The sequence below is a fragment of the Cetorhinus maximus genome, chromosome 10 (genome assembly GCF_964194155.1).
Source record: "Cetorhinus maximus chromosome 10, sCetMax3.hap1.1, whole genome shotgun sequence".
Taxonomy (NCBI): Eukaryota; Metazoa; Chordata; class Chondrichthyes; order Lamniformes; family Cetorhinidae; genus Cetorhinus; species Cetorhinus maximus.
In genome coordinates this window covers 129,730,178-129,757,479 of record NC_135888.1, presented here as the reverse complement: position 1 = coordinate 129,757,479, position 27,302 = coordinate 129,730,178, and the positions used below count along the sequence as shown (strand labels likewise).

Here is a 27,302-nt window from a genome sequence, read left to right as displayed (position 1 = left end):
TGGCCAACCCACTGTCCACTCAGAGTAGGAATGATGACCCCTTGGGCAGGGTCAAGGGGCACAGGTCAGAAGTCCTGCACACCAATGATTTGTCATTTGCAGCAAAGAGAACCCCAACTCAATAATTGTTGGGCACATGAAGACCAATGTTTTTCTTTCACTAAGTGGTACTGGGAGAGTGCAGGTGACGTCCCAAATATTGCAAGTGTCTAAAATTTTATTTTCTTGCCTTTTCAGCCAAGAAACCTCTTCCCCCCACTCCAGAACTTAACAAGGTGAGTCTGTTACACATTCAGCCTCTTACAAGTTTTTCTCAGGTCCCTCCCAATTTATTGTGTTACTTTCGCTTTGCGACCTAGTGGAAACCTTTGCCACCAGAACCAGTGGAGCTGGAGACCGAGCTGGAATCGGAGCCTGTGGTGGCGGTAGCTCTGTATGACTTCCATGGCCAAAGTGCACAGGACCTGTCGCTGGTGAAGAGCGAGGAGTATGTAATCATCGAGAAGATTGACGCAAACTGGTGGCATGCACGTGATAAAAATGGGTACGGTCAATCTCATTGGAACAACATAGAATTTCCAGCACGGAAATGGGCCATTCACTCCCATGGGTCGATGCTGGGTTTATGCTAAGGCTTCTCCTGCCTTACTGCATTTCACCATATAATATACCCTACTATTCCTTTCTCTCTCAAGTGTTTATCTTCCCCATGAATGTATCTGCTCTGTTCACCCCTAATGCTCCTTGAGGTGGTGAGTTCCATATTCTCATCACTCTCTGGAAAAAGAAGTTTCTCCAGAATTCCCTATTGGATTTATTAGTGTTTACTTTATTTTTATGGCCCCTAGTTCTGGACTCCCCTCAAGTTGAAACAGCTTCTCTACATCTATGCTCCTCCTTCAGATACAATGCCCTAAGAGGGCATTAGTAACCATGGACTTCCATTGGATTGGCCCGTAATTATGGGCCAAAGCACTGTAGTGGTTTGCCATTGCCTTCTACTGTATGGTTGATCACCTGCCATCAGGCATAATGGAAGGATTTGCAGGCTGATAATCAACCTGTTTGGCCATGTTATGAACATCCCTTCCATGGCCATTGAGTCCTGCAGTGGGACTTGAACCTGGAGCTCCTGGCCCAGAGGTATACCACGGTGTCACAAGACCTTTTTGTCACATCTGCCCTGTTGGACCTAATTGAAACATATAAAATCCTTAAGGGGCTTGACAGGGCAGATGCTGAGGAAATATTTCCCCTGACCAGGGAATTAAGAACACGGGGTCACAATCTCAGAATTAGGGGTCAGCAATTTTGGGCTGAGATGAGAAAAAATCTCTTCACTCAGAGGGTTGTGGAGCTTTGGAATTTTCTATCCCAGGGAGCTGTAGACGCTCAGTCATTGAGTATAGGCAAGACCGAGATCAATAGATTCATGGGCACTAAAAAAAATGAAAGCATATGGGGATAGTGTGAGAAGTTGGAGTTGAGGTTGAAGATTATTGAATGGCCTACTCCTGCTCCAGTTTCTTATGTTCTTTATATAAACGCCTTTATAATTGTAAAGCCTCCTGCTAGTGGTATGCAACAGCCAGAGCAAAACTAGCTGCTTAGCACAGAAAGTGCTGGAAATACTCAGCAGATCCAGCAGCATCTATGGAGAGAGAAACAGAGTTGACGGGCTGAATTGTATGAAGTGCCGGGTTCCCTGCTCCCCCAGCTAAAAAGTTGAGGGGCAGCTAAAAAGTCAGGGAACATCGGCGGCCTCACAACCATTTAATGATCAATTAGCCATTAATAGGCTGGAGGCGGGACTTCTTGATCCAGAAGGGCGGTGGGCCAATCAGAGGCCGGCAACTTTCCACCACTTTGGGCATGCGGAGTTGGATGGTTTGGGGGTCTCGCTGGGTGCCAAGCTGGCAGGCCCTGGCGAGGGTGGGGGTGGAAGGAGGTGAGGAGGATGTGAGGAGAGTGGAGGGCTGGGGTTTGAGGGGTGTATGGGGGCAGGGCAGCCTGGTAGGTGGTTAAAACTTAGATTAAAGGGGCCCATTAAGAAGTGACCCACCCTTACCTTGCCCATCATCAGCCCACTCAGGCAAAGCTGCTGGGCTGGTTTCTTGGAGTGGGCCTCTCCTGCACCAAACCCCCCTCCCCCACCATTAAATCCTGGCAGCAGCAGGATGAAGCCCTTAAGTGGCCATAAGTTGCTCACTTATGGGCCTCAAATAGCCCACATGGCCATGTGATGTCACCCCCGCCACTAGGAGAAATACAGTGGGGGCAAGGGAGGGCAGGTAAGCCACCGGCTGAATTTAACATGGTACTCTTGGGGATGCGATGGCATAGTGGTATTGTTGCTGGGCTAATAATCCCAGGGTAATGCCCTGGGGACCTGAGTTTGAATCTTGCCATGGCAGATGGTGAAATTTGAATTCAATAAAAATCTGGAATTAAAAGTCTGATGGTGACCACGAAACCATTGTAAAAACCCATCTAGTTCACTAATTCCCTTTAAGGAAGGAAATCTACTGGCCTGGTCTACACGTGACTCCAGAACCACAGCAATGTGGTTGGCTCTTAAATGTCCTCTGAGCGAGGGCAATAAATGCTGGTTTGTTCTCCTTAGAGCAGAGAAGATTAGGGCAGATTTAAAAGAGATGTTCAAAATCAAATAGAGCAAATAGGGAGACACTATTTGCAGTAGCAGTGGCTAACCAAAGGACACAGATTTGGCATAATTAGCAAAGGAACCAGAGGGGAAGTGGATCTAGATGCCCTTTGCCCTGTTGGAGCTGCTTATCATTGGTTGTGCTGCTGACCATCTCATGGTGGCCATGTTAAATCCAGCTGGGAGGGCAGAGGAGAGGGGAAGATATGGGAGAGGAAAAGGAGGGCAAGGGCAGAGGAGGGAGGGAGAGTAGGAGGGTAGATGGAGGGGAGAGAGGAAGGGAAGAGAGCGAGGAGAAGGGGGAGGGTGGGAAGGGGAGTGGAGAGGGATAGATGGAGAGGAGAGAGGGAAAGGAGTTAAAGAGGGGAGGAGGGAGAGACCTATTCCTGTAATAACATCGCTTCTGTTTTGGGCTCCAATGCAGAATAACCGGGTATATTCCCAGCAGCTACGTGGTGGAAAAGAGCCCAGAGAATCTACAGGCCTACGAGTAAGAATATTCTATTTTCTGCTTATTGATCATAGAGTTTTTGTGTGCTCACAGGACATGTATTAATAAGATAAACATATCCATTCCAGGCAGCTTTATCCTGGTGGATAAGGGAGAAATCGCCCACTTAAATAAACCTCCCATAAACAGTGAATTCCCTGGTTATTGGAGGGTGGGTTGGGGATCTAAAAGCAAGCCCAGGCTATCTGAAACATTCCCAGCTGTAACATTTGCAAATTTTAAAGGCAAAAAAGAGAGAAAGTGGTGCAAGCTGGTGAGATGTTAGGAAAATTCCCCTGATTTTTTCCCAAAATCATGAACGGTTTTCTGAGAGTAATTAAAGGAAGACACTGGCAGGAGAGTTGGTAACCAGGGGACACAAATTTGAGGTAAGTGGCAAAAGAACCAGATGGGAAGATGAGGAGAAATGTTTTGACACAGCGAGTCATGATGATCTGGGATGTGCTGCCTGAAAGGGCGAGGAAAGCAAATTCAATAGGAACTTTCAAAAGGGAATCGGATAAAACTTTAGAATTCTCTACACCAGACTGCTGTGGATGCTCAGACAACGAGTATGTTCACGACTGAGATTGACAGATTTTTGAACACTCAGGGATTTGTGTATATTACAGGAAAGTGAAGTTGAGGTTGAAGATCAGCCACGATCTTATTGAATGGTGGAGCAGGTTGGAGGGGCTGAATGATCTACTGCTGCTCCTATTTCTTATGTTCTTTCTTATGTTCTTAAATGTTTGAAGGGAAGAGATTTGGAAGGGTATAGGGAAAGAGCAGGGCAGTGGGACTAATTGAGAAGCTCTTTCAAAGAGTCGGTACAACCACAATGGGCCGAATGGCCTCCTTCTGTACTATCGTTGGGCGCGCGCGATTGGCGGACTCGGGAACGGACAGGGAACAGGCCCCCGACCGCGATTTCACACTGGCTGGCCAATTAACGGCTCAGCGCTGCTGGTGGGGGCAGGAAGAGGGTGGGCACTGACGTCACTGTGGGCGCTGGTGAGCGCTTCCAGTGAGCTCCCTGAAGGCAGACGGCTGCCCCGGGGGAGCTGCAAACCCCCCACAGAATAAACAAAGCAACAGAAACACTGCAAAATATCTCCATGCAGCATAATCAAGCATCTAAAAGCCTAACTCATTAAAAAAACCAGGCACCAGACATCTCTTATTATTTTATTTTCCCATGGAGATTCCCTCCCACCCTGGATCAAAGTTTGAGCAAAAATGTAAAGGCTGCCTGGCCCGTCAGCCAACCATAAAAGTGGACGGACCATGAAAAATCGCTTTCAATTGCCTCCTTAATGTTGGCCCACCGACTCCACACCAAGCAGCCCCGCGGCAATAGAGCACTGCGGAGCTCATTGACGAGGACCAAGTGGGTCTTCTGCCCCTCATTGGGACAGAAGTCCCGCCCTCTGTAGCTTCTGGCCAATTCAATTGGCTGGAAGCTCCCTCCGTCCCGGCAGCGCCAGGACTGCAGCTGAAGAGAGGAGCCCAAGGCCTTGGATCCCTGGAGGAGGTAAGACCGGGTTCTTGAGCCGGGAGTGTTTGGGAGTATTAGGGACAGTGGCAGTGCAGGGAAGAGTGTTTGTTTAAGAGAGGAAGCAGGTAGGAAGGGAGATGGGAGGGGGTCAGTCTAATTGAGGTGGGGGGGTGGGGGGCACTCCACGATCGGCAAAGGGCAGCCCCCGAAGAGCGAACCCGCCTTCCTTCCTGTCTTTTAACAATGTTAAGGTTAAAAATCGGGCTTCCCTCTCCCGCCCTGCTGCCCACACTAAAAGGTTTATGGCGTGGCCAGTGTATTGTGAGGCTTGGTAACAGGCCTAATTGACCCTTAATTGGTGGGCGGGAAGGTGGTGGGATGGGCGCCCGTGCCATTTTATGTGCCCCTGCCATGGGAAATATGCCCACCACAACCTTAAATGGGATGTCCCACAAACTAACGTGACAGAATGGGCGTAACGAGAGATTTCCAAAACTGTATGTGTGTTCAGCTGGCTCCGTGTTTAACTAGTGTGAAGGACGTTCATCTCAGTAACACCCCTCTCCTCTTTCAGATGGTACAACAAGAACATTACCCGAAACAAAGCAGAGCAACTGCTTCAGAAGGAGGTGAGTGGATTGATCCTCCCTCCATCGGTGGCTCCTTTCGCCAGGGCGCCGGAATGTGAAGCAGATTCATCTGTGCCTGGACCCAGAAGGGAGTCGCGTAACCGCAGAGGTCCCAACCTATCTCTACAACAGAGAGAAGGAGAGTTCCTCCAGGAGTGTGGGGCAAAGATAGATCATGCTTTGGCCGTGTTTTGTTTATAGAAACTTAGACAATTTGTGGTACGGAAGGAGGCCATTTGGCCCACTGTGTCCATGCTGGCCGACACACAGCTCTTCCAGCTCTTGGTCCATAGCCCTGTAGGCTACAGCACTTAGTGCATATCCAAGAAAAATTCATTCATTTGCTCTTTGGCTGTGGGAGTCGCTGGCAAGGCCAACACCTATTACTCATCACCTAGCCACCCTGAGAAGGTGGTGGTGGGCTTTCCTCTTGAATCACTAGAAGAGGGTTTGATACGAACTGTGTGTCTTGTTAGACCATTTTAGAGAGACGTTAATAGCCAATCGCGTTGGCACTGGAGGCACAGATGTGCTCAGATCATGTAAAGGCGGCTAAAGGACATCAGTGAACCGGTTGTCAATCTGACAACTTCATGGCCACTTTTACTGAGACCAGGGGTGGAATTGTACGCCAGCAGGATTTTATGGTCCCGCCGAAGTCAATGGACTTTTGATCGGCATGCCGCATTTTATGGCCCCACTCCCACTGAAACAGGGCTGTAAAATTCGCTCAGATTTTAATTCCAGGTCTTATTTTAAAATGGAATTTACAGTTCTCAAACTGTTCTGGTGGGTTTTGAACTGATGTTCTCTTGATTATTAGTCCAATAACAGAATCCCTACAGCACTGTACCTATTGTAACGATATGGAATCAAAGGATCACACAGCACAGAAGGAGGCCATTTGGCCCATCGTGTTTGTGCCGGCTCCTGAGAATCTAATTAGTCCCACTAGCCAGCTTTTCCCTATAGCCTGTCTTTTTCTCTTATTGCTCACTCTAATAATGTTTCCCAGTTTCATTTGGGACGCGTTAGCTCCAGAATCAAAATGGTTGGAGTGATTTTATGAGCTGTGCTCTCAGGACCTTGTTAGCACAGGTCAGAAATTCAGGGCTGGCAATATTGTGGCTGGGTTTCCACTTCCAGACTTGCTGAGAGCAGAACTCTGTGCTCAGGGCAGAGATTGTCTGGTCAACAATCCTAAGGGAGAGCAAGCAATTCAGTTCAAATACAAACATCCTGTGTGGTATAATTAATCAGCACTTCATTTAAATTTTCTTTGCCCCAGTCAACTTTTGAAATTTATGTCTCAATCTGTTTTGTTTAAATTGAGCAGCTTATCTGAAGCCACTGGAAAGACCATTGTCTTTAATGGGGAGGCAGTGGTGTGGTGGTGTTGGCACTGGACTAATAATCCAGAGACCCAGAATAATGAATTCAATAAAAATCTGGAATTAAAAGTCTAATGATGACCATGAAACCATTGTCGATTGTTGTAAAAATCTATTTGATTCACTAATGTCCTTTAGGGAAGGAAATCTGTTGTCCTTACCTGGTCTGGCTTACACATGATTCTGGATCCACTTAAACCCCCTCTGAAATGGCCTAGCAAACCATGCAGCTTCTCAAGGGCAATAATGGATGGGCAATAAATGCTGGCCCAGCCAGCAATGCCTATGTCCTGTGGACGAATTTTTAAAAAATCTGTCTTTGATTGTGTGATACTGTGGGTCTAATAATTATTCATCCTGATAATGACTATGTTCCAGGGTAAACAAGGAGCTTTCATGGTGAGAGACTCAAGACAGGCTGGGATGTACACGGTCTCGGTATTCACCAAAGCTACCAGGTAAGGGCTTTCTAACCCATTACACCAATCGGCATTTTCCACTGTGGGATCATTTCTATAACGCCTGACACAGAGAGAGAGAGAGATAGGGTGAGTAGGTGCTCCAGAAGCAAAAGACAAAGACAGCCGGCAAGGTGGAGGCTGAGGACTTCTTAGAGAGGAAGGTCCTTAAGATTTTCTGTGATAGAGCAGTTAACCTCAGAGCACGGATAACTCTGACACACAAATGATTGAAATCCGTGGGCGCAGAATTTGTGCATCCAACTCTGCAGATGTGTGAAAAATTCAGAATTACTGAATGCCTCACAGGTCACAGTATCCAGCCACACATGCGCAACACACACACAGACACACACACACACGCAAACACAGAGACACGCAGACGCATACACACACACAGACACACAGACACTATACTGGATATAGCTAATCCTGTTTCACACTGTAACACACTATACTGGATGCAGCTAACCCTGTCTCACATTCCAACACACTATTCTGGAAACTGCTAACCCTGTCTCACGCCCAAACACACACACCCCAAGGCAAGAGAGAAAGGTATTAACATGGGAAATGATAAACAGGCCATGGCAGTAATGGACAGACAGTACAAATTGAAGAGTAAATCAGCAGAAAGGCTAGACGCTGCAAAAATAATAATAGGACAAAACTAAAGGCTCTGTATCCAAATGCATGTAGCATTCAAAACAAACCAGATGAACTGATAGCACAAATAGAAATAAATAAGTACGATCTGAAAGACATTAGAGAGGCAGTGCTACAGGATGACCTAGATTAGAACCTGAATGTTGAAGGGTACGTGACATGTAGGAAGGACAGGAAGTTAAGAAAAGGTGGAGGAGTGGCTCTGTTAATTGATGATGGTATTAACATATTTGAAAGGGAATACCTAAGTTCAGGAAACCAGGGTGTAGAAACGGTTTGGGTTGAGATGAGGAATAATAAAGGCAAAAAATAATTTGTGGGGGTGATATTCAGGCCCCCTAATTGTAACTACATGCAAGGACAGAGTATTAAAGTAGAGGTAATGGGAGCTTGCCAGAAAGGTACAACAATAATCATGGGCAATTTTAATCTACGCATAGACTGGAAGTTCATGGAATGTTTTCGGATAGTTTCTTGGAACAGTATGTTCTGGAGCCAAACAGAGAGCAGGCTATACTAGACCTGATATTGAGCAACGAGATAGGAATAATTTATAGCCTCCTAGTGAAGACACCCCTAGGTAGAAACGATTGTAATAGCAGTGATTGACATTTACATTCATTCTGAGGGAGAAACTAGTGCATCCAAGACTAGTATTTTAAACTTAAATAAGGGCAATTATGAGGGCATGAAAGCAGAGCTAGCTAAAGTAAACTGGCAAATGAGGTTAAGGGATAGGTCAATAGAGGCTTAATGGCAGACATTTAAAGGGATACTTCAGAATACACAGAATATATACATTCTAATGAGAAAGAAAAATTCCAAGGGGAGGGCCCACTATCTGTAGTTAACTAAAAAAGTTAAAGACAGTATCGAACTTAAAGAAAAAGCATACAATTACACAAAGATGGGTGGCAGGTCAGAACATTGGAAAGAATAGAAAGAACAGAAAATAATGACAAATAGATTAATAAGGAAGGTGTAGTAATTATAGTTTTGGGAAATGTAGGACTATAGCTTTAAGAATAATCCTGTATTGTTAGATCACATTATCTGTGTAAACCAACATGTTAGCAGCGCTGGGAACTTCCACAGGAGAGCTCTTCTTTAGCGTGGAGTTTGATGCACACGTGTAGTTGCTGCTGCTGTCTTGTAAATAAAGTTAAATGGTTCCACTTAGAAAAGTTTTCTGAAGATCAACTCTATAACAGAAAGAAAAATTAGAGTAGGAGAGAAAGCTAGCTAGTAATATAAAGACAGATAGGAAGAGTTTCTATTGATATTTAAAGAAGAAGAGTTAAGAAAGTGAGCATTGGTCCTATAGAAAGTGTGGCTGGGGAATTGATTATGGAAAGGAGGGATATGGCGGATGAACTGTACGGGTATTTTGCCTCGGTCTTCACTGTAGAGGGCACAAGTAACATCTCGGAAATAGCTGTAAATCAGGAAATGGAAGGGAGGGAGGAACTTGGGAAAATTCCAATCACCAGGTGGTATTGAGCAAATTGTTGGGGCTGTGGGCTGACAAATCCCCAGGTCTGGATGAACTTCACCTTAAGGCCTTGAAGGAAGTGGCTAACGAGAAAGTTGATACATTGGTTTTAATTTTCCAAAATTCCCTAGATTCAGGGAAGGTCCATTAGATTGGAAAATAGCGAATGTAACTCCTTTATTCAAAAAGGGAGGGAGACAGAAAGCAGAAAACTACAGACCAGTTAGCCTAACATCTGGCATAGAGAAAATGTTAGAAGCTATTATTAAAGATGTTATAGCAGGGCATTTTGAACAATTCAAGGCAATCAGGCAGAGTCAACATTGTTTTGTGAAAGGGAAATCATGTTGAACCAATTTATTGGCGTTCTTTGGAGGAGTCACGTGTGCTGTGGATAAAAGGGAACCAGTGGGTGTACTGTACTTAGATTTCCAGAAGGCATTTGACTTAAAGTGCCACATCAAAGGTTATTGCAAAAAATAAAAGCTCATGGTGTAGTGGGATAACATAATGGCATGGACAGAAGATTGGCTAGCTCACAGGTAGCAGAGAGTTGGCATAAATGGGTCATATTCTGGTTGGCAGGATGTGATAAATCATGTGCCTCAGGGATCAGTGCTAGGGCCCCAACTTTTTAAAATTTATATAAATGACTTGGATGAAGGGATTGAGGAATAGTTGCTAAATTTGCTGGAGACATAAAGATAGGTAGGAAAGTAACTTGTGAAGAGGACATAAGGAGGCTACAAAGGGACAAAGATTGGTTAAGTGAGCGGGCAAAGACCTGGCAAATGGAATATAATGTGGGGAAATGTGAAGTTGTCCATCTTGGCAGGAAGAATAAAAAAGAAGCATATTATCTAAATGGTGAGAGATTGCAGAGCTCTGAGTTTCTGAGGCATCTGGGTGTCCTGGTGCATGAATCACAAAAGGCTAGAATGCAGGTACAGCAAGTAATTAGGAAAGTTAATAGAATGTTATCGTTTATTGTGAGGGGAATTGATTACAAAAGTAAGGAGGTTATGCTCCAGTTGTACAGGCCAATGGTGAGACCACATCTGGAGTTTTGTGTACAGTACTGGCCTCCTGATTAAAGGAAAGATGTAAATGCATTAGAAACAGTTCAGAGAAGATTAACTAGATTGATACCAGGAATGGGTGGGTTGTCACATGGGGAAAAGTTGGACGAGTTAGGCTTGTTAGGCTAGACTGGAGTTTAGAAGAGTAAACGGTGACTTGATTAAAATCTTTAAGATCCTGAGGAGTCTTGACAGGGTAGACGGGGGGGAGGGCGTGTCTCCCTGTGGAAGAATCTAGTACTAGAGGTTACTGTTTAAAAATAAGGGGTTGCTCATTTAAGACAGAGATGAGCAGAAGTTTTATCTCTCAGAGGTCTTTGTAACTCTCTTCCTGAAAAGGCGGTGGAGGCAGAGCCTTTGAATATTTTTAAGGCAGAGTTAGATAGATTCTTGATTAACAAGAGGCTGAAAGGTTATCGGGGGGAGGCAGGAACTTGGGGTTGAGGTTACATTCAGATCAGCCAAGATCATCTTAAGTGGCGGAGCAGGCTCGAGGAGCCAAGTGGCCTTCTCCTGCTCCTAATTCGTATGTTCGTATATATGTAACACACTCTACTGGATACAGCTAACCCTGTCTCACACCCCAACACACTATACTGGATACAGCTAACCATTTCTCACATCCCAACACACTGTACTGGATACAGCTAACCTTGTCTCACACCCCAACACACTATGCTGTATACAGCTAACCTTGTCTCACACCCCAACACACTGTACTGGATACAGCTAACCCTCCCTCACACCGAGACACACTATACTGGTTACAGCTAACCATTTCTCACACCGAGACACACTATACTGGATACAGCTAACCCTCCCTCACACCGAGATACACTATACTGGATACAGCTAACCCTCCCTCACACCGAGACACACTATACTGGATACAGCTAACCCTCCCTCACACTCCAACACACTATACTGGACACAGCTAACCCTCCCTCACACCGAGATACACTATACTGGATACAGCTAACCCTCCCTCACATTCCAACACACTATACTGGATACAGCTAACCCTCCCTCACATTCCAACACACTGTACTGGATACAGCTAACCCTCCCTCACATTCCAACACACTGTACTGGATACAGCTAACCCTCCCTCACATTCCAACACACTATACTGGTTACAGCTAACCCTCCCTCACATTCCAACACACTATACTGGACACAGCTAACCCTCCCTCACACCGAGATACACTATACTGGATACAGCTAACCCTCCCTCACACCGAGACACACTATACTGGATACAGCTAACCCTCCCCCACATTCCAACACACTATACTGGATACAGCTAACCCTCCCTCACACTGAGACACACTATACTGGATACAGCTAACCCTCCCTCACACCGAGACACACTATACTGGATACAGCTAACCCTGTCTCACGCCCCAACACACTGTACTGGATACAGCTAACCCTCCCTCACACTCCAACACACTATACTGGATACAGCTAACCCTCCCTCACACCGAGACACACTATACTGGATACAGCTAACCCTCCCTCACACCGAGACACACTATACTGGATACGGCTAACTCTGTCTCATGCCCCAACACACTGTACTGGATACAGCTAAATGTTGTGCCTTTTGCTGTTATACCTGACAAGGCAAAGCGAAGTTATAGCATTCAGGTGAATTACCTGCCACTGTTTCGCGCTAAGCCTGATTTTAGCTTACTGAGCAGGGGAAGCAAAGGGTCATTTAAATACGCAATGGCATCTTTGTGTGTCGACTGCAGGTTTAGCTGTGGCCTGAACGGGAGAGGCGTCGATGTGCCGGCCTGTGGCCGTGTTGGTGATTTGATCAGTTCAATCGCGGCCGAGCCAGAGATGTCTCCCTGAGCCTGACTCCCAGTTTATTGCTTTTCAAATGAAGTATGAACAGGGTTTCAAATATTACCTACTGTCATCTGAACCATGTCTGTACCAGTGTGCGTGTGTGTGTTAGGTGCAGCAAAGGTTGCAAGGATCTAGTGCATTAAGGGAGTCATAGACCACATCCTCTAGAACTGAGCCCTCCAAACTTTGCCACCTAATGTGTGAAAATTAACCAAAGGATGATATAATATGAGAAATAAATTTTTTTTAAAAGTTAGAAGTCAGAATCTGTGTTGTTCAGCCTTGCTGTCCTGTATATTGTGTTGGCAATCCTCTTGCAGTCCAGGACAGTTCTACTGGCAATACAGACTGTGGCCTAGGGTACTTTGACGTCTCCCCCCACTACCCACCCCCCCCCACCGACTGCCCCCTGCCCCCCGGGACAGTCCGTGTTGTCTGCTGACCTAGGAATCTCTCATTCTTTTTGTGGCCTCGTTTGATTCCTTGTGCATTCGGATGCGTTGTTGATCAGCCTGTTTTGTACTCCCTCACATCTCTCCAATCTTATTGGCTTCAATTTACCATTCTTGGATGCTGATAGAGAGAGACAATGAGAAAGAGAGATAAAGAGTGGCAGATTGAGCATAAAAGAATGAAAGAATTGAAAGAGAGACAGAGAAAGAGAGATACAGATATTGAGAGAGTGACACACACACACACAGAGACAGTGAGATAAAAAGTAGAGTGACAGAAAGAGAGAGAGAGAGAGAGAGAGAAAGAGACAGATAGAGAGACAGATAGAAGAGAGTGAGAGACCAAAGAGAAATGGAGAGATGAACAGAGTGAGAGATGGAGAGAGACAGAAATAAACAGACAGACTGACAAAGGGAAAAATCAAGTGAGACAGAGATGGAGAAGCAGAGAGACTGTGAGAGAGGGGTGGGGAGAAAATCATTATAAAAGATAAGTGAGTGGGTAAGAATGGGGCCAAGGTCACTTAGTCCTGTGGCCTTGGATAAAAAGCCAATGAGCTCCCTCGGTTTCTCTAACAATACCAACCCAGTTTGCTTTCTTTAACAGTTGGCCTGGTAATCTTAAAATCACTTCTCACACCAGTTTCTTACACTGAGAAAGATTTAAAGCAGACAGCCCAGTAGAGGGGCTTCCACTACACTACAACTGTGACTAGGCGTCATTGGTTATGAAGCGCTTTGGAACATCCTGAGGTTGCGAAACGTGCTCTATAAATGCAAGTTCTCACTTTTTTTTTTATTACTTCCACCAGCGAGAGTGGTCCAGGGGTCAAACATTACCACATCAAAGAAATCGATGATACTCTCAAACGCTATTACCTGGCAGAAAAACACGTCTTTGACTCAATTCCAGAACTTATCACCTATCACCAGCACAATGCAGCAGGTAAAGGAAGAATTTGTGGTTGTGGTGAGACTCTATATGAGATGGGTAGGATTAACTGAGCTTGACTGAGTCCAGATCATACAGCACACAGGAAGCCATTCGACCCCTCAAGCTTGTGCCGGATCTTTGAAGTCCCACTCTCCTGATCTTTCCCAATTGTCCTGTAATTTTTTTTCCCTCCTCGAGTATCTCTCCAATTCCCTTTTGAAAGTTATTATTGAATCTTCTTCGGCCATCCTTTCAGGGAATGCATTCCAGATCACACATAGCAAATCCAGCTACGTGTGTAACTTCACCCCCCCTGGCAGCATTCCGTAGGGATCGTTCCCTCCGGGACACCCTGGTTCACTCCTCCATCACCCCCTACTCCTCAACCCCCACCTATGGCACCTCCCCATGCCCACGCAGAAGATGCAACACCTGCCCCTTCACTTCCTCTCTCCTCACCGTCCAAGGGCCCAAACACTCCTTTCAAGTGAAGCAGCATTTCACTTGCATTTCCCCTAACTTAGTCTACTGCATTTGTTGCTCCCAATGCGGTCTCCTCTACATTGGAGAGACCAAACGCAAACTGGGCGACTGCTTTGCAGAACACCTGCGGTCTGTCCGCAAGAAAGACCCAAACCTCCCTGTCGCTTGCCATTTTAACACTCCACCCTGCTCTCTTGCCCACATGTCTGTCCTTGGCTTGCTGCATTGTTCCAGTGAAGCCCAACGCAAACTGGAGGAACAGCACCTCATCTTCTGAGTAGGCACTTTACAGCCTTCCGAGCTGAATATTGAATTCAACAACTTTAGATCTTAAACTCCCTCCCCCATCCCCACCCCCTTTCCGTTTCTTCCCCCTCCCTTTTGTGTTTTCCAATAATTTATATAAATTTTTCTTTTTCCACCTATTTCCATTATTTTTAAATCTATAACTGTAATACCCTGTCAGTCTTTCCACCCCACCCCCACTAGAGCTGTACCTTGAGTGTCCTGCCATCCATTCTTAATTAGCACATTTTCTTAGATAATATCACCACCTTCAACACCTCTTTGTTCCTTTTGTCTGTGACATCTTTTGATTATCTGCTCCTATCACTGCTTGCTTGTCCCTACAACCACCACCCACCCCAACGTCTCTCCCCCCACCACCCCACCTTAAACCATCTTATATTTCAGCCCTCTCCTAACTTTACTCAGTTCTGCTGAAGTGTCATGAGGACTCGAAACGTCAACTCTTTTCTTCTCCGCCGATGCTGCCAGACCTGCTGAGTTTTTCCAGGTAATTCTGTTTTTGTTTTGGATTTCCAGCATCCGCAGTAGTTTTTTTTTGTTTTTATCTAAGTGTAACTATAAGCTGCTGAGTGGGGGTAGGAGTGGGGTGGGGGTGGGGGGGGGTTGGTCCTCGGTAGGGGATATGTAGGATTTCAAAGCAAAAGGACACGGCAGCCTTGCAGGGCAGCTATTTAGGTAATGATGCCTAGAGAGTGACAGGAAGGGACAGAGTGTACAAACATTTTTAAAAAAGCAGCAAATAGGGTCAAAGGGGGGGAAAAATGGTAGAAAGGCAAAATTAATGGCTCTTTACCTAAATGCATGTAGTATTTGGAATAAAATAAATGAATTAATGGCACAAATAGAGGATAATGGATATGATCTTATAGCCATTATGGAGACACAGTTACAAGGATATCAAAGCTGGGAACTAAATATTCAGGGGTATGTGACTTTTCGAAAGGACAGGCAAGAAGGAAAGGGTGGTAGGGTAGCTTTGTTAGTACGAGATGGAATACGTTGATAGCAAGTACAATATGGGTGGAGGTAAGAAATAACAAGGGAAAGAAGACATTGGTGGGAGTAGTCTACGGGCCCCCTAACAGTAGCTATAATGTAGGACAGAGAATAAATCAGGAGATAATGGGGGCATGTAAGAAAGGCAGTACATTAATCATGGGTGACTTTAATCTTCATGTAGATTGGGAAAATCAAATTGCAGAGGTAGCCACGAGTAAGAATTCATTGTGCATTCGGGTCAGTTTCCTAGAATAATATGTTGTGGATTCACCCAGGGATTAGGCTATTTTGGATCTGGTAATGTGTAATGAGGCAGATTTAATAAATAATCTCAGAGTAAAAGATCCCCTGGAAAACAGTGACCATAACATGGTAGAATTTAGCATTCAGTTTGAGAGTGAGAAGCTTCAAACAACTGCACTTAGGATAATTACAAAGGAATGAGGGCAGAGTTGGCTGGAGTGGACTGGGAAAGGAGCTTAGCAGAAAAGCCATTTGATGAACAATGGCAGGCGTTTAAGAAAATAGTTCATGACTCACAACAAAGATATATTCCAGTGAAGAAGAATGATTCTAGGAAGGGGATTAACCAACCACGGTTAACCAAGGAAGTTAAGGATGGTATCAAATTGAAAGAAAAAAACATGCAATATGGCAAAGATTAGTGGTAAGCCAGAGGATTGGGAAAGTTTTAAAAACCAACAAAAGATGACCAAAAAAGTAAATAAAGAGGGAGAAAATAAACTTTGAGGGTAAACTAGCAAGTAATATAAAAATGAACAATAAGAGCTTCTTTAAATACATAAAAAGGAAGAGAGAGACCAAAGTGAACATAGGTCCCTTAGAGAATGAGGCTGGGGAAATAATAATGGGGAACCAGGAAGTGGCAGAGGAGTTGAATAAATACTTTGCATCAGTCTTCACAGTCAAAGACGCTAATAGCATTCCAAAAATACTAAATAATCAAGGAGAAACAGGGGGTGAGGAAATAAATATAATAACTATCACTAGAGAAAAAGTACCATGGAAACTAATGGCCGATAAGTCCCCTGGACCTGATGGGTTGCATCCTAGGATATTAAAGGAAGTAGCTACACAAATAGTGGATGCACTGGTAGTGATCTTCCAAGAATCCTTAGATTCTGGAAAAGTCCCAGAAGATTGGAAAACTGCCAATGTAACATCCTTATTCAAAAAGGGAGGGAGACAAAAACAGGTAACTGTAGGCCAGTTAGCTTAACATCCGTCATTGGGGAAATGTTAAAGTCTATTGTAAAAGATTTAATAGCAGAGCATTTAGAAATGCATAATATAGTAAAGCATGGCTTCATGAAGGGGAAATCATGCCTGACAAATTTATTAGAATTCTTTGAGGAGGTAACAAGCAGGATAGATAAAAGGGAACCAGTAGATGTAATATATTTGGATTTCCAAAAGGTTCAATAAAGTACCGCACATAAGGCTACTTAATAAGATAAGAGCCCATGGGGGTAGTATATTAGCATGGATAGAGGATTGGCTAACTAATAGAAGACAGAGAGTTGGGATAAGGGGGCATTTTTGGGATGGCAACCTGCAACTAGTGGAGTGCCACAGAGATCAGTGCTGGGCAACAATTGTTTTCAATATATTTTATTTGGATGAGGGAAGTGAATGTACTATCGCCAAGTTTGTGGGTGACACAAAAATAGGTGGGAAGGCAAGCAGTGAGGATGACACAAAGAGTCTATAGAGGGATATAGACAGAATAATTGAGTGGGCAAAAAACTTAGCAGATGGAATATAATGCAGGAAAATGTGAGGTTATGCACTTTGGCAGGAATAACAGAGGAGCTGAATATTATTTGAATAGAGAAAGACTGCAGAAAGCTACAGCACAGAGGGATGTGGGGGTCCTCGTGCATGAATCCCAAAAAGCTAGCATATAAGTTCAGCAGGTAATAGTTAAGGCAAATGGAATGTTGGCCTATATTTCAAAGGGAATGGAGTATAAAAATAGGGAAGTCTTGCTAAAACTATACAGGGCACTAGTTAGACCACACCTAGAATACTGTGAACAGTTTTGGTCCCTTTATCTAAGAAAAGATTGGCATTGGAGGCAGTTCAGAGAAGGTTCACTCGGTTGATCCTGGGTATGGAGGGATTTTCTTATGAGGAGAGGTTGAGTAGGTTTGGCATGTACTCACTGGAGTTTAGAAGAATGAGAGGCAACCTTATTGAAATATAAAAGATTCTTAGAGGGCTTGACAGGGTAGATGCTGAGAGATTGTTTCCCCTTGTGGGAGAGTCTAGAACCAGAGGGCATAATCTCAGAATAAGGGACCTGTTGTGACACAGCAGTTGGTAAAGGCTGAGTTGTTTAAATCCCAGATGGAAACAACTATCATAACCTATATTTTCCATTGGTATGTTTCAGATACAGCTCTGAATTCAAAAATAAGGCCACCGAACCTCAAGAGGTTTTTTACATGAAACTAAATTAAACACTTATTAATTTAACAACAAATTAAACACATACATATATTTACAAATTACTGCCATAATAACTTTTAAACAAATCCCAAAATTAATCACTCCCAGGCAAATCTCCATCAAGGCAACAGTAACCCATAGACTTTAAACAGACACCAGGCAAAGCACATTTGACCGTACAAATTCAAAATGAGGTTCCTTGCAATTTGGTTCCTTTGCAGACACAGTTGTAGATATACAGGCTAGTTAGATCTTAAATGCCTCTGACTCACACACAAACTCCTTTCTGTTTAGACCTAGCTTTTCCTTTGAACATAAATTTTCCATTGTATTACTAGGTTTTTCATTTACATCTCCTAACAATAATATCCTTTCATTTCACCAATTTTATTAGTAAGGAAAAAAAACACATTGCTTGGCGTCTTCTAGGTAGGTGCAAGATTTTACTCCCACTCTTGAATGCTTTATTTGACAAATGCAAATTTACACTTTACCTTTTATCCTCCTTACTTTTATCTAATTAACATCTCAAAACTCCTATACATCAAAGCACCCAGACTAGCTGGCTTTACTCCAATTAAGACACACAGTCAAACACATAGACACAGACCCCACTACAATTCCACTTTAAAAATAATTTCCAATAACATTATAGATATTATTATCTCTTCATGACATCCTCCTCCCTATTGAAAAAATGAACTGTCATAATTTTAAAAGATGGCTTCATTTTTAATAACACATCTCACACTATCTCCTATACTTATTACATTATTACATTACCAGATGCATGCATTAACAGAACAATATATATACACAAATCCTTGGTATCAATAGAAATCACTCTAATCCAGTGGCCAGGTGTTTTAAAATGTCTAATTTTCCCTTTAAGCTTCAAACTCCTGATAACGCATCTGCGAACAGATTTTCTCTTTCCGCAACATGTATAATCCTCAGATTAAATAGTTGTAATAATAAACTCCACCTGAAAAGTCTTGTACTTTTGTCTCAAAATTTGTCCAAAAACTTCAAAGGATTGTGGTCTGTATAAACAATTGTTTCTGCTGAATTGTTTGCAACATAAATTTCAAAATGCTGCAAAGCCACCAAACCCAAGGTCTCTTTTTCGATTGTTGAATATCTTCTCTGTTGTATATTCAGCTTCCATGAAAAATACCTTATTGGTTTTTCAAATCCAGTGCCATCCTGTTTTAACAGTATGGCCTGAATGCCTATATCGCTTGCGTCAACGGCCAACTTAAATTGCTTGGCATAATTGGGTAAAGCCAAAACTAGTGTCATAGTTAATAGTTTCAAACTGCCAAATGACTTCTAACACTCCGGTGTCCATTGAAACTCCTTGTTATTTTTTAATAGTTCAGTCAGTAGAGCAACCACACTGCTAAAATTTGGTACAAATTTCCAGTAAAACCCACTCATGCCCAGAAATCTCAAAACTTCTCATTTTGTTGTAGGCACTGGGAAATCCATGATAGCCTTGACTTTTACATCTCTTGGAGCCACCTTACCATATCCAATGGTATGGCCTAGATACGTAACTTGCACTTTTGCAAATTCACTTTTAGCCAAGTTCATCACCAAATTAGCTTCTTGCAACCGAGAAAATAATTCTTCCAGATGCTGTAAATGCTCCTCCCACGTCTGACTGAAAACTATCAGATCGTCAATATAAACAGCGCAAATGCTTTGACCTGCAATTATTTTGTCTGGCAGTCTTTGAAATGTCACAGGCGCATTCTTCATACCAAATGGCATGACTTTAAACTGATATAGTCCATCTGGCATCACAAAAGCCTTTGCTCTTTCTGACAACGCTACCTGCCAATATCCTTTAAGCAAGTCAATCTTTGTGATAAATTTCGATTGTCCCACTTTCTCAATGCAATCTTCTAACCGTGGTATAGGATATGAATCCACTTTTGTCACAACATTCACCACACACAGTCTTTGTGTTCCATTCGGTTTCAGTACCAGCACAATAGGCAAACTCCAGTAACTGCAACAAGACTCAGTGATATAATTTTGAAGCATGAAGTCAATTTCTTTTTGTATTTGTAATAACTTTGTCAGATTTTAACTGTAAGGATGTTGCCTTATTGAAGATGAAACCTGTACAGATACGTCATGTATAGCTAAATATGCCTTCCCTAACATTCCCACAAATGGGTTTGTGTGACTGCAATAGCTTTTCCAAATCACTTTGTCACTTGTTTGGAAGGTAACTCAATGTTTCATTCAAATTTTCAAGCACTCACTCATTATCCAATTTGATTGGAGGAAAATCAATTTCAGAGTCCTGTACTTCTACCTCTTCCTCATCATACACCATCACTAATACCTCTTTTTGTTCCTCTTCCCTGTCAAAGTACTCTTTAAGCATATTTACATGACATACCCTCTGCTTCTTTCTTCTATCTGGAGTAGTTATTAAATAATTTACTTCACTCAATTTCCTTTCCACTTTCCAGCCTGTAAGGTCCACTAAACCTTGCATTTAATGAATCACCTAGTACTGGTAACAGAACTAGCACTTTCTCTCCAGAAACAAAACTGTGAACTGTTGCTTTCTTGTCTGCCTTCATTTTCATTACTTGCTGTGCCATCTTTAAATGTTACCTAGCCAACTCACATGCTCTGTTCAACCTTTCCCTGAAATTTGATACGTAATCCAGGAGAGTAGTTTCTGAATTTTGACCCACCAATTTCTCATGAATCAATTTCAGTGGTGCCCTTACCCCATGACCACAAACAAGTTCAAAGGGGCTAAAACCAGTCAATACATTAGGAGCGTCTCTAATAGCAAATAACAAGAATGGAATTCCTCTATCCCAACCCTGTAGATAATCCTGACAGTATGCTCTTATCATAGTTTTTAAAGTTTGATGCTATCTTTCCAAAGCCCTTTGTGACTCCAAGTGATAAGCTGTTGACTTAAACCATTTTATCCCCAAACTCTTCATTACTTAAACAGCTGTGACATGAAATTTGACCCCCAGTCTGATTGTATTTCCTTAGGTAAACAATATCTTGTAAAAAATTGAGTTAACTCCTCCACAATCTTTTTGGTTGTAATATTTCTTAAAGGTATCGCTTCTAGAAACCTGGTAGACACATCCATTATTGTCAGTAAGTACTGATCTCCACTTTTAGTCTTAGGGAGGGGTCCTACACAATCAATCATGACCCTGGTAAAAAAAATTTTAAATGCTGGTATTGGGATTAAAAGTGCTGGCTTAATCACTGCTTGTGGTTTCCCTATTACCTGACATGTATGACATGTTCTACATAATTTGACCACATTCCTATGCAATCCTCACCAAAAAAAGCCCTCTGTATCTTTTCCTGTGTTCTCCTAATTACTAAATGTCCCCCCATTGGAATTTCATGAGCAATCCTCAGCATCTCATTTCTATACCCAACTGGGATGACAATCTGATGCACCTCCCTCTAGCTTTCATTTTCTGTGACATGATCCAGCCTCCATTTTCTCATTAAAATATCACCCTTAAGGTAATAACATAATGGAATACATTTTGCTTCTGTTTCGGAGTAAGCTGCCTGATATAACTGTTTAAATTGCAAATTATTCTTCTGTAACTCCACTAACCTCCTTGAGTTAAACACTTCAGTTGAATTGTACTGTAGTCTTTCCTCCTGAACAATGTTATCAAACACAGTGCCAGCTAATTGGATTTCGACACCTTTTTCTTGCATTTGAACTGCCTACCCTTCTTGTTTTTCTTGAGCCTGTGATCTCATTGCCACACAATCTGGAAACAATCCAGGATGCTTTCTCTGTAACACCTCTGTTGAAACCACTTCTACAGGCTGCTCAACTACCATAGGCATAACCCATATCTGTGACCCAGCTAAGGATTGACTTGCCCCTGTGTCTCTTAAAATTTTAACATCTTTACTGACTCCACCCCGTTCACATACAATGTCTTTAAACATTTCTGTAATTTGCCCCTCAAAATTCTCTTGTGTAAATTGTGAACACATTCCCACTTCTCTACCTATCACTGATTCTTCCAGTTTTACCTGTACACACACCACTAGTTTTTCCTGTGCTTGAATCTCAGAACACACAGTACTTTTATTTCTAGAACTTTTATGCACCCCAATAATTCCAACAGATTTTCCCATTAATTCCCAACACGCTGACTTCGTATGCCCCATTTTATGACAATGAAAACACCTCAATTTTTGAATGTCACTCCTACCCTCAGCACCTGCCTTTTTATTCTGAGAAAAAACTTCCTGGGAATTTCCAGCTACTCCTTCTTTTCCCTGACTACCCACCTTCCTTTCACCTTCCCACTTTCTATCCCTTTTGGATTTAAAGGGGTGATGGAAAAAAGGTTTAGCTCTATGCACTAACTCATAATCTTCAATTATCTCTGCTGCTTGTCTTACCATTTGAGCCCCCTGTTCCTCCACATGAGTTCTCACCACCGAAAGAATTGAATCTTTAAATTCTTCCAAAAGAATTATCTCTCTAAGAGCTGCATATGTTGTCTCTATTTTTAACGCCCGTATCCACCGATCAAAATTACTTTGTTTTACTCTCTCAAACTCAATATAAGTTTGGCCCAGGCTGTTTTCTCATATTCCTAAATTTCTGCCTGTATGCTCAGGAACCAACTCATATGCACTCAAAATAGCCCTTTTTGCCACATCATAATTCACTGATACCTCTCCAGGTAGTGAAGCATATACCTCATGCGCTCTACCCACTGACCTGGATTGCAACAACAATGTCCAGTACTCCTGTGGTCATTTAATCTGTTTAGCTATCTTCTCAAATGATATAAATAATGCTTCAATATCTCTTTCCTCAAACTTTGGAAGAGCTTGTAGAAATTTAAACATCTCCCCACTGGGTTTCGGGTTAAAGGTTTTTTCTTCATCAGAACCCTCCTCAGAATCTGACATCTCTTTTTTAACTGCCAGCCTTTTAAGCAGGAATTCTTTTTCTCTTTCTTTCTCTCTTTCCTTTGCCTCTCTTTCTTTATCGTTCTCTCTTTCCTGAAATTCCAGTTCCAGCTTCCTCTCCTTCTCCTGCCTTTCTGCTTGCTCCCTTTGAAATGCCCTTCCTCTTTACTTTGCTTCTAATTCAAGTTTTTTCAGTTCCTTTGCTTGTTCAAATTCAAGCGTCTTCATTTGTAACTGAAGTCTCACTACCTCCAAATGTTACTTACTAGTATCAGGTATTACTTCCAATTCTAGATGCTGTACTATACCTTTAATTATACCTGCTTTCTTCACCCCTACAAGTAACTCTCATTTTAACTTACCTACATGTAAACTCTGTTAATTTATTCTTGGATACTTTTTGTAACCCAATCAGAGTTATATCTTCTACTTCCAGACAAGTCTTTGCAATTGCCAAAACCATCTTGCAATCTCACCATTTATAAAAAAATCCTCACCAACTCCTGAATTCAAAGTGCTTCTCATACTTGTAACCTTAAGATTCACCAATTCCAAACCAATCAAGGAATTACAAATATTATCCTGCCAAGAGCCCCCAATTGTTATGACACAGCAGTTGATAAAGGCTGAGTTATTTAAATCCCAGGAAGAAACTTGAACAACTGTCATAACCTATATCTTGAATTGGTATGTTTTAGATGCAGCTCTGAATTCAGGAATAAGACCATCGAGCCTCAAGAGGTTTTTTTTATATATAAAACTAAATTTAAAATAATATTTATTTATTTAACAACAAATTAAACTCATGCACATGTCTACAAATTACTACCATAACAACTTTTAAACAAATCTCCAAATTAATCACTCCCAGGTAAATCTCCATCAAGGCAACAGTAACCCATAGGCAAAGCACATTTGACCTTATGAATTCAAAATGAGGTTCCTTGCAATTTGGTTCCTTTGCAGACACAGATGTAGGCTTACAGGCTGGTTAGATTTTAAATGCCCCTGACTTACACACACAAACTCCTTTCTGTTTATACCTAGCTTTTCCTTTGGAATTTGAATGTAAATTTTCCATTGTATCATTAGGTTTTTAATTTATCTCTCCTAACAATAATATCCTTTCATTCTACCAATTTTATTAGTAAGCAAAAAAACACATTGCTTGGCATCTTCTAGCTAGGTGCAAGATTTTACTCCCACTCGTGAAAGCTTCATTCAACAAATGCAAATTTACACTTTACCTTCTATCCTCCTTATGTTTATCTAATTAACATCTCAAAACTACTATACATCAAAGCACCCAGACTAGCTGGCTTTAATCCAATTAAGACACACACAGTCAAACACATAGACACAGACCCCACTACGATTCCATTTTAAAAATAATTTCCAATAACATTAATATCTCTTCATGACAGGGTCACCCATTTAAGACAGAGATGAGGAGGAATTTCTCCTCTCAGAGGGTAATTAATCTGTGGAATTATTTAGCTGGGTCGTTAAATATATTCAAGGCTGAGATAGACAGGTTTTTAATCAGTAAGGGATTCAAGGGTTATGGGGAAAAGGCAGGAAAGTGGAGTTGTGGATTATCAGATCAGCCATAATCTCATTGAATGGCGGAGCAGACTCAATGGGTCGAATGGCCTAGTTCTGCTCCTACATCTTATGGTTTTATGGTCTTATGGTCAATCAGTAGACAGTTCCAAGTACTTGTGAATTTCTGGTTCCAGACCCATGATTTGTATCCTCTCTTTTCAATTAAGATTGTTAAGACTGTTTTCCCAACTATACTAAGGTATGATCTTCAAAGTGAAACACAAGACTTTCATACGGGTGTAAGGAGCTCTCTTTCCCTCAGTGATATTGTGTTCTAAGAAGGCTACATCTTGTGTTAAATATGGAGAGAAATGTCACCCCCTGAATTGGTTGATTAATTGTATTCTTGTGTTTAACAGGTCTGGTTACCCGGCTGAGATACCCAGTGTCTTCATGGAGAGAAACAGCTCCCTCAACAGCTGGTTTCAGTTACGGTAAGTAAGCTTGCTTTCTTTTGCGAACAAAGCAAAGACTGAGGAGGAGAGAGGGAGAGGTTTAGGGAATGAGATCCAGAGGATCCGGGTCACTGAAGGCTCAGCCACCATTGATGGAGTACGTAAAATTGGGGTTGCCGAATGTAGTATAAGGGTCTGACACATATATGGTTAATGTCGGGCTGAGTACAGTACCGCCCACATAGCGATGTAAGAAGGCACATGACCCAGACCCAGGGTCAGTGTGGGGTTGAGCGGAGACGTGTATAGACCCAAGCATGGAGACAGCTCCTAGCTTCTATCCTTTGCTGTACTGGCGTAAATAGTTCCAGCAGTTAATAAAGACTTACAGTTAACCTACGGAAGACTACGGAAATTTCTTTGAGACATACCATTCTGTAACCAACACCTTTCCAACCCAGAACCTCACTAAAAAGCAGAGGCAACCAAAATGCTGGAAGACTGAGAAAAATCCAACAAAGCATTCAGACCTGAAAAGAGGCTCCTAAAGAAGCAAAGGCACAGAGGAAAAATCATCAGAAAATGCTCCATAGAAAGGGCTGGAAGCTGAAGGCAGAGATTTTTACTGCAGCAGAAGACTGCATCGAATCTCCTTTGGCAGCCTAGCTTCAGACTGCAGAGTTGACAGAACCTGCAAGGGTGAGCTAAATCTTTTAAAATTCCAGGCAAGAAACCTGTCGCTAAAACCCGAGCCCCGAGTCGGACTCCGAACACCTGGCATCCGCACTCATCTGAAAGCAACAAGAGAATGAATTAATTAAATATTCCTGAAATGTTGCAGCTGCTCAGCTCAGTTTTTTAAAAAGTATATAAGCAGAACCTCCAATTCGACTGACTCGACAGTTTACAAAGTAAACAGCTGAACAAGAGAAGTTGACAGGCAGCTGAACTAGGCAGCCATTGTTAACTATTCTTTTTCAAGGAAAGCGCCATCGCCATTTGCAGAGCCCGGCAAAACTGGCAAAGGAAAGAAATCCCTTTGTGTCTGAGTGGACAACGCTGTATCTTAACATCCAGACAAAGCTCCAGAGAAAGTTTTTTAAAAACTGAAGGCAGAGCAAAAAACTGCTTTCAGATTGAGTTCAAAAGCTCAGGGGAGCAAATTGTTGGCCAAAGCCATTAGTTTTGAAGACTACGTACGTGCAGGTAATGAGTTTAAAAAGAAACAGCCCCTGTCAGCACAATGGGTGCCTGCTGAAATCCAACAATTGCAGGAAGCAGAGCAGAGAGGGAAAAAAATGATTACTGCACAGACATTCTTAAAAGGGCAAAAACATTTAAAACTGGAGCTGCAAAAATAATTAAATGATCACGGATCACAATTCCACATTTTCAAGTCAATTCGGACTCTTCCAAGGCCCAGACCAATCACAAAATTAGGGTCTCTGGAGGAAAGCATTCTTAAGATACGCTTCAGGTTTGAAGAAAAGTTCAGAAGGAGAGTAGGTGAACACACTGCTTTGTGTGTTAGGTCTGATTGCAGATGACATTATTGTACGACAGGGAATTAATGAATCATCCACAAAATTCAAAGAGGTATTAAAATCATTCAACATTTATTTCAATCTAAGCAGCAATAAAATACTCAAAAGAGATAAATTCAATGAGACAGTCCAACTGCCAGGAGAACCAGTCGATTCATTCATCAATGATCTGTACAGGATGACAGAAGCTTATGAATACGGAGATTTAAAGTCTGAACGCATAAGAGACAGAATAGTGGTCGGAGTAATAGATGATGCACCCTCTGACCTCCTACAAGGGAAGAAAGATCTAACCCTGGAAAAGACAGTCCAAATAGTTAGACAGTCAGAACTGTGAGCAGCACAGGACAATCTTAAGGGGAGAGAATAAAACATGGTGCAGAGGCCGCAAAGACACAGGGACACTCTAGGTCAGGGAAAGCAACGACGTAGAGTGCTGTAGAGCGAAGTGCCCTCACAGGCAAAATCAGTGTTCTGCAAGTGTGGCCCAATGTTTCCATTGCAACAGGGTTGGACACTATGGCAAACTGTATAAGACAAGTACTCTGAAACGCACGGAAAGCCCTAAGGTGATCCATGAAGCCAAGACAGCAAACCCAGAAGACACACAGCCATACTTTTAGGGTGAGGTCAATGATCTTGCTTTCTCAATTTGGAATGTGGACATTTCTGTCAATGGCCATCTAACAAATTTTAAATTAGGTACAGGAGCCAGCATGACAGTCCTGTCTGACAAAGAACCATGGCTGAAAGATCTCTGGCTTTGAACAATGGATACACTGCTTTATGGGCCCGGAGGAATCTGTCTTCCAATCATTGATATGAGCCTGGAACCACTGAGCAATGGCGGCAAACAGATTTTCGAGCTGATGTATGTCATCTGTAACCAGGCACATGACCCACACCCAGGGGTCAGTGTGGTGTTGAG

The 27,302-nt window shown here is 42.6% G+C and overlaps 1 protein-coding gene across 1 annotated transcript in view; it reads left to right on the top strand.

The window, feature by feature from the left end:
- Positions 1-27,302, top strand: part of LOC144686013 (tyrosine-protein kinase ITK/TSK-like) — a 72,614-nt gene that overhangs the window by 19,885 nt on the left and 25,427 nt on the right. The window contains exons 5-11 of the mRNA XM_078551133.1: positions 238-275; positions 360-544; positions 3,090-3,155; positions 5,228-5,282; positions 7,052-7,131; positions 13,490-13,623; positions 24,795-24,869. Of these exons, the coding sequence (XP_078407259.1) occupies positions 238-275; positions 360-544; positions 3,090-3,155; positions 5,228-5,282; positions 7,052-7,131; positions 13,490-13,623; positions 24,795-24,869 (633 nt within the window). The remainder of the gene's footprint in view (positions 1-237; positions 276-359; positions 545-3,089; positions 3,156-5,227; positions 5,283-7,051; positions 7,132-13,489; positions 13,624-24,794; positions 24,870-27,302) is intronic.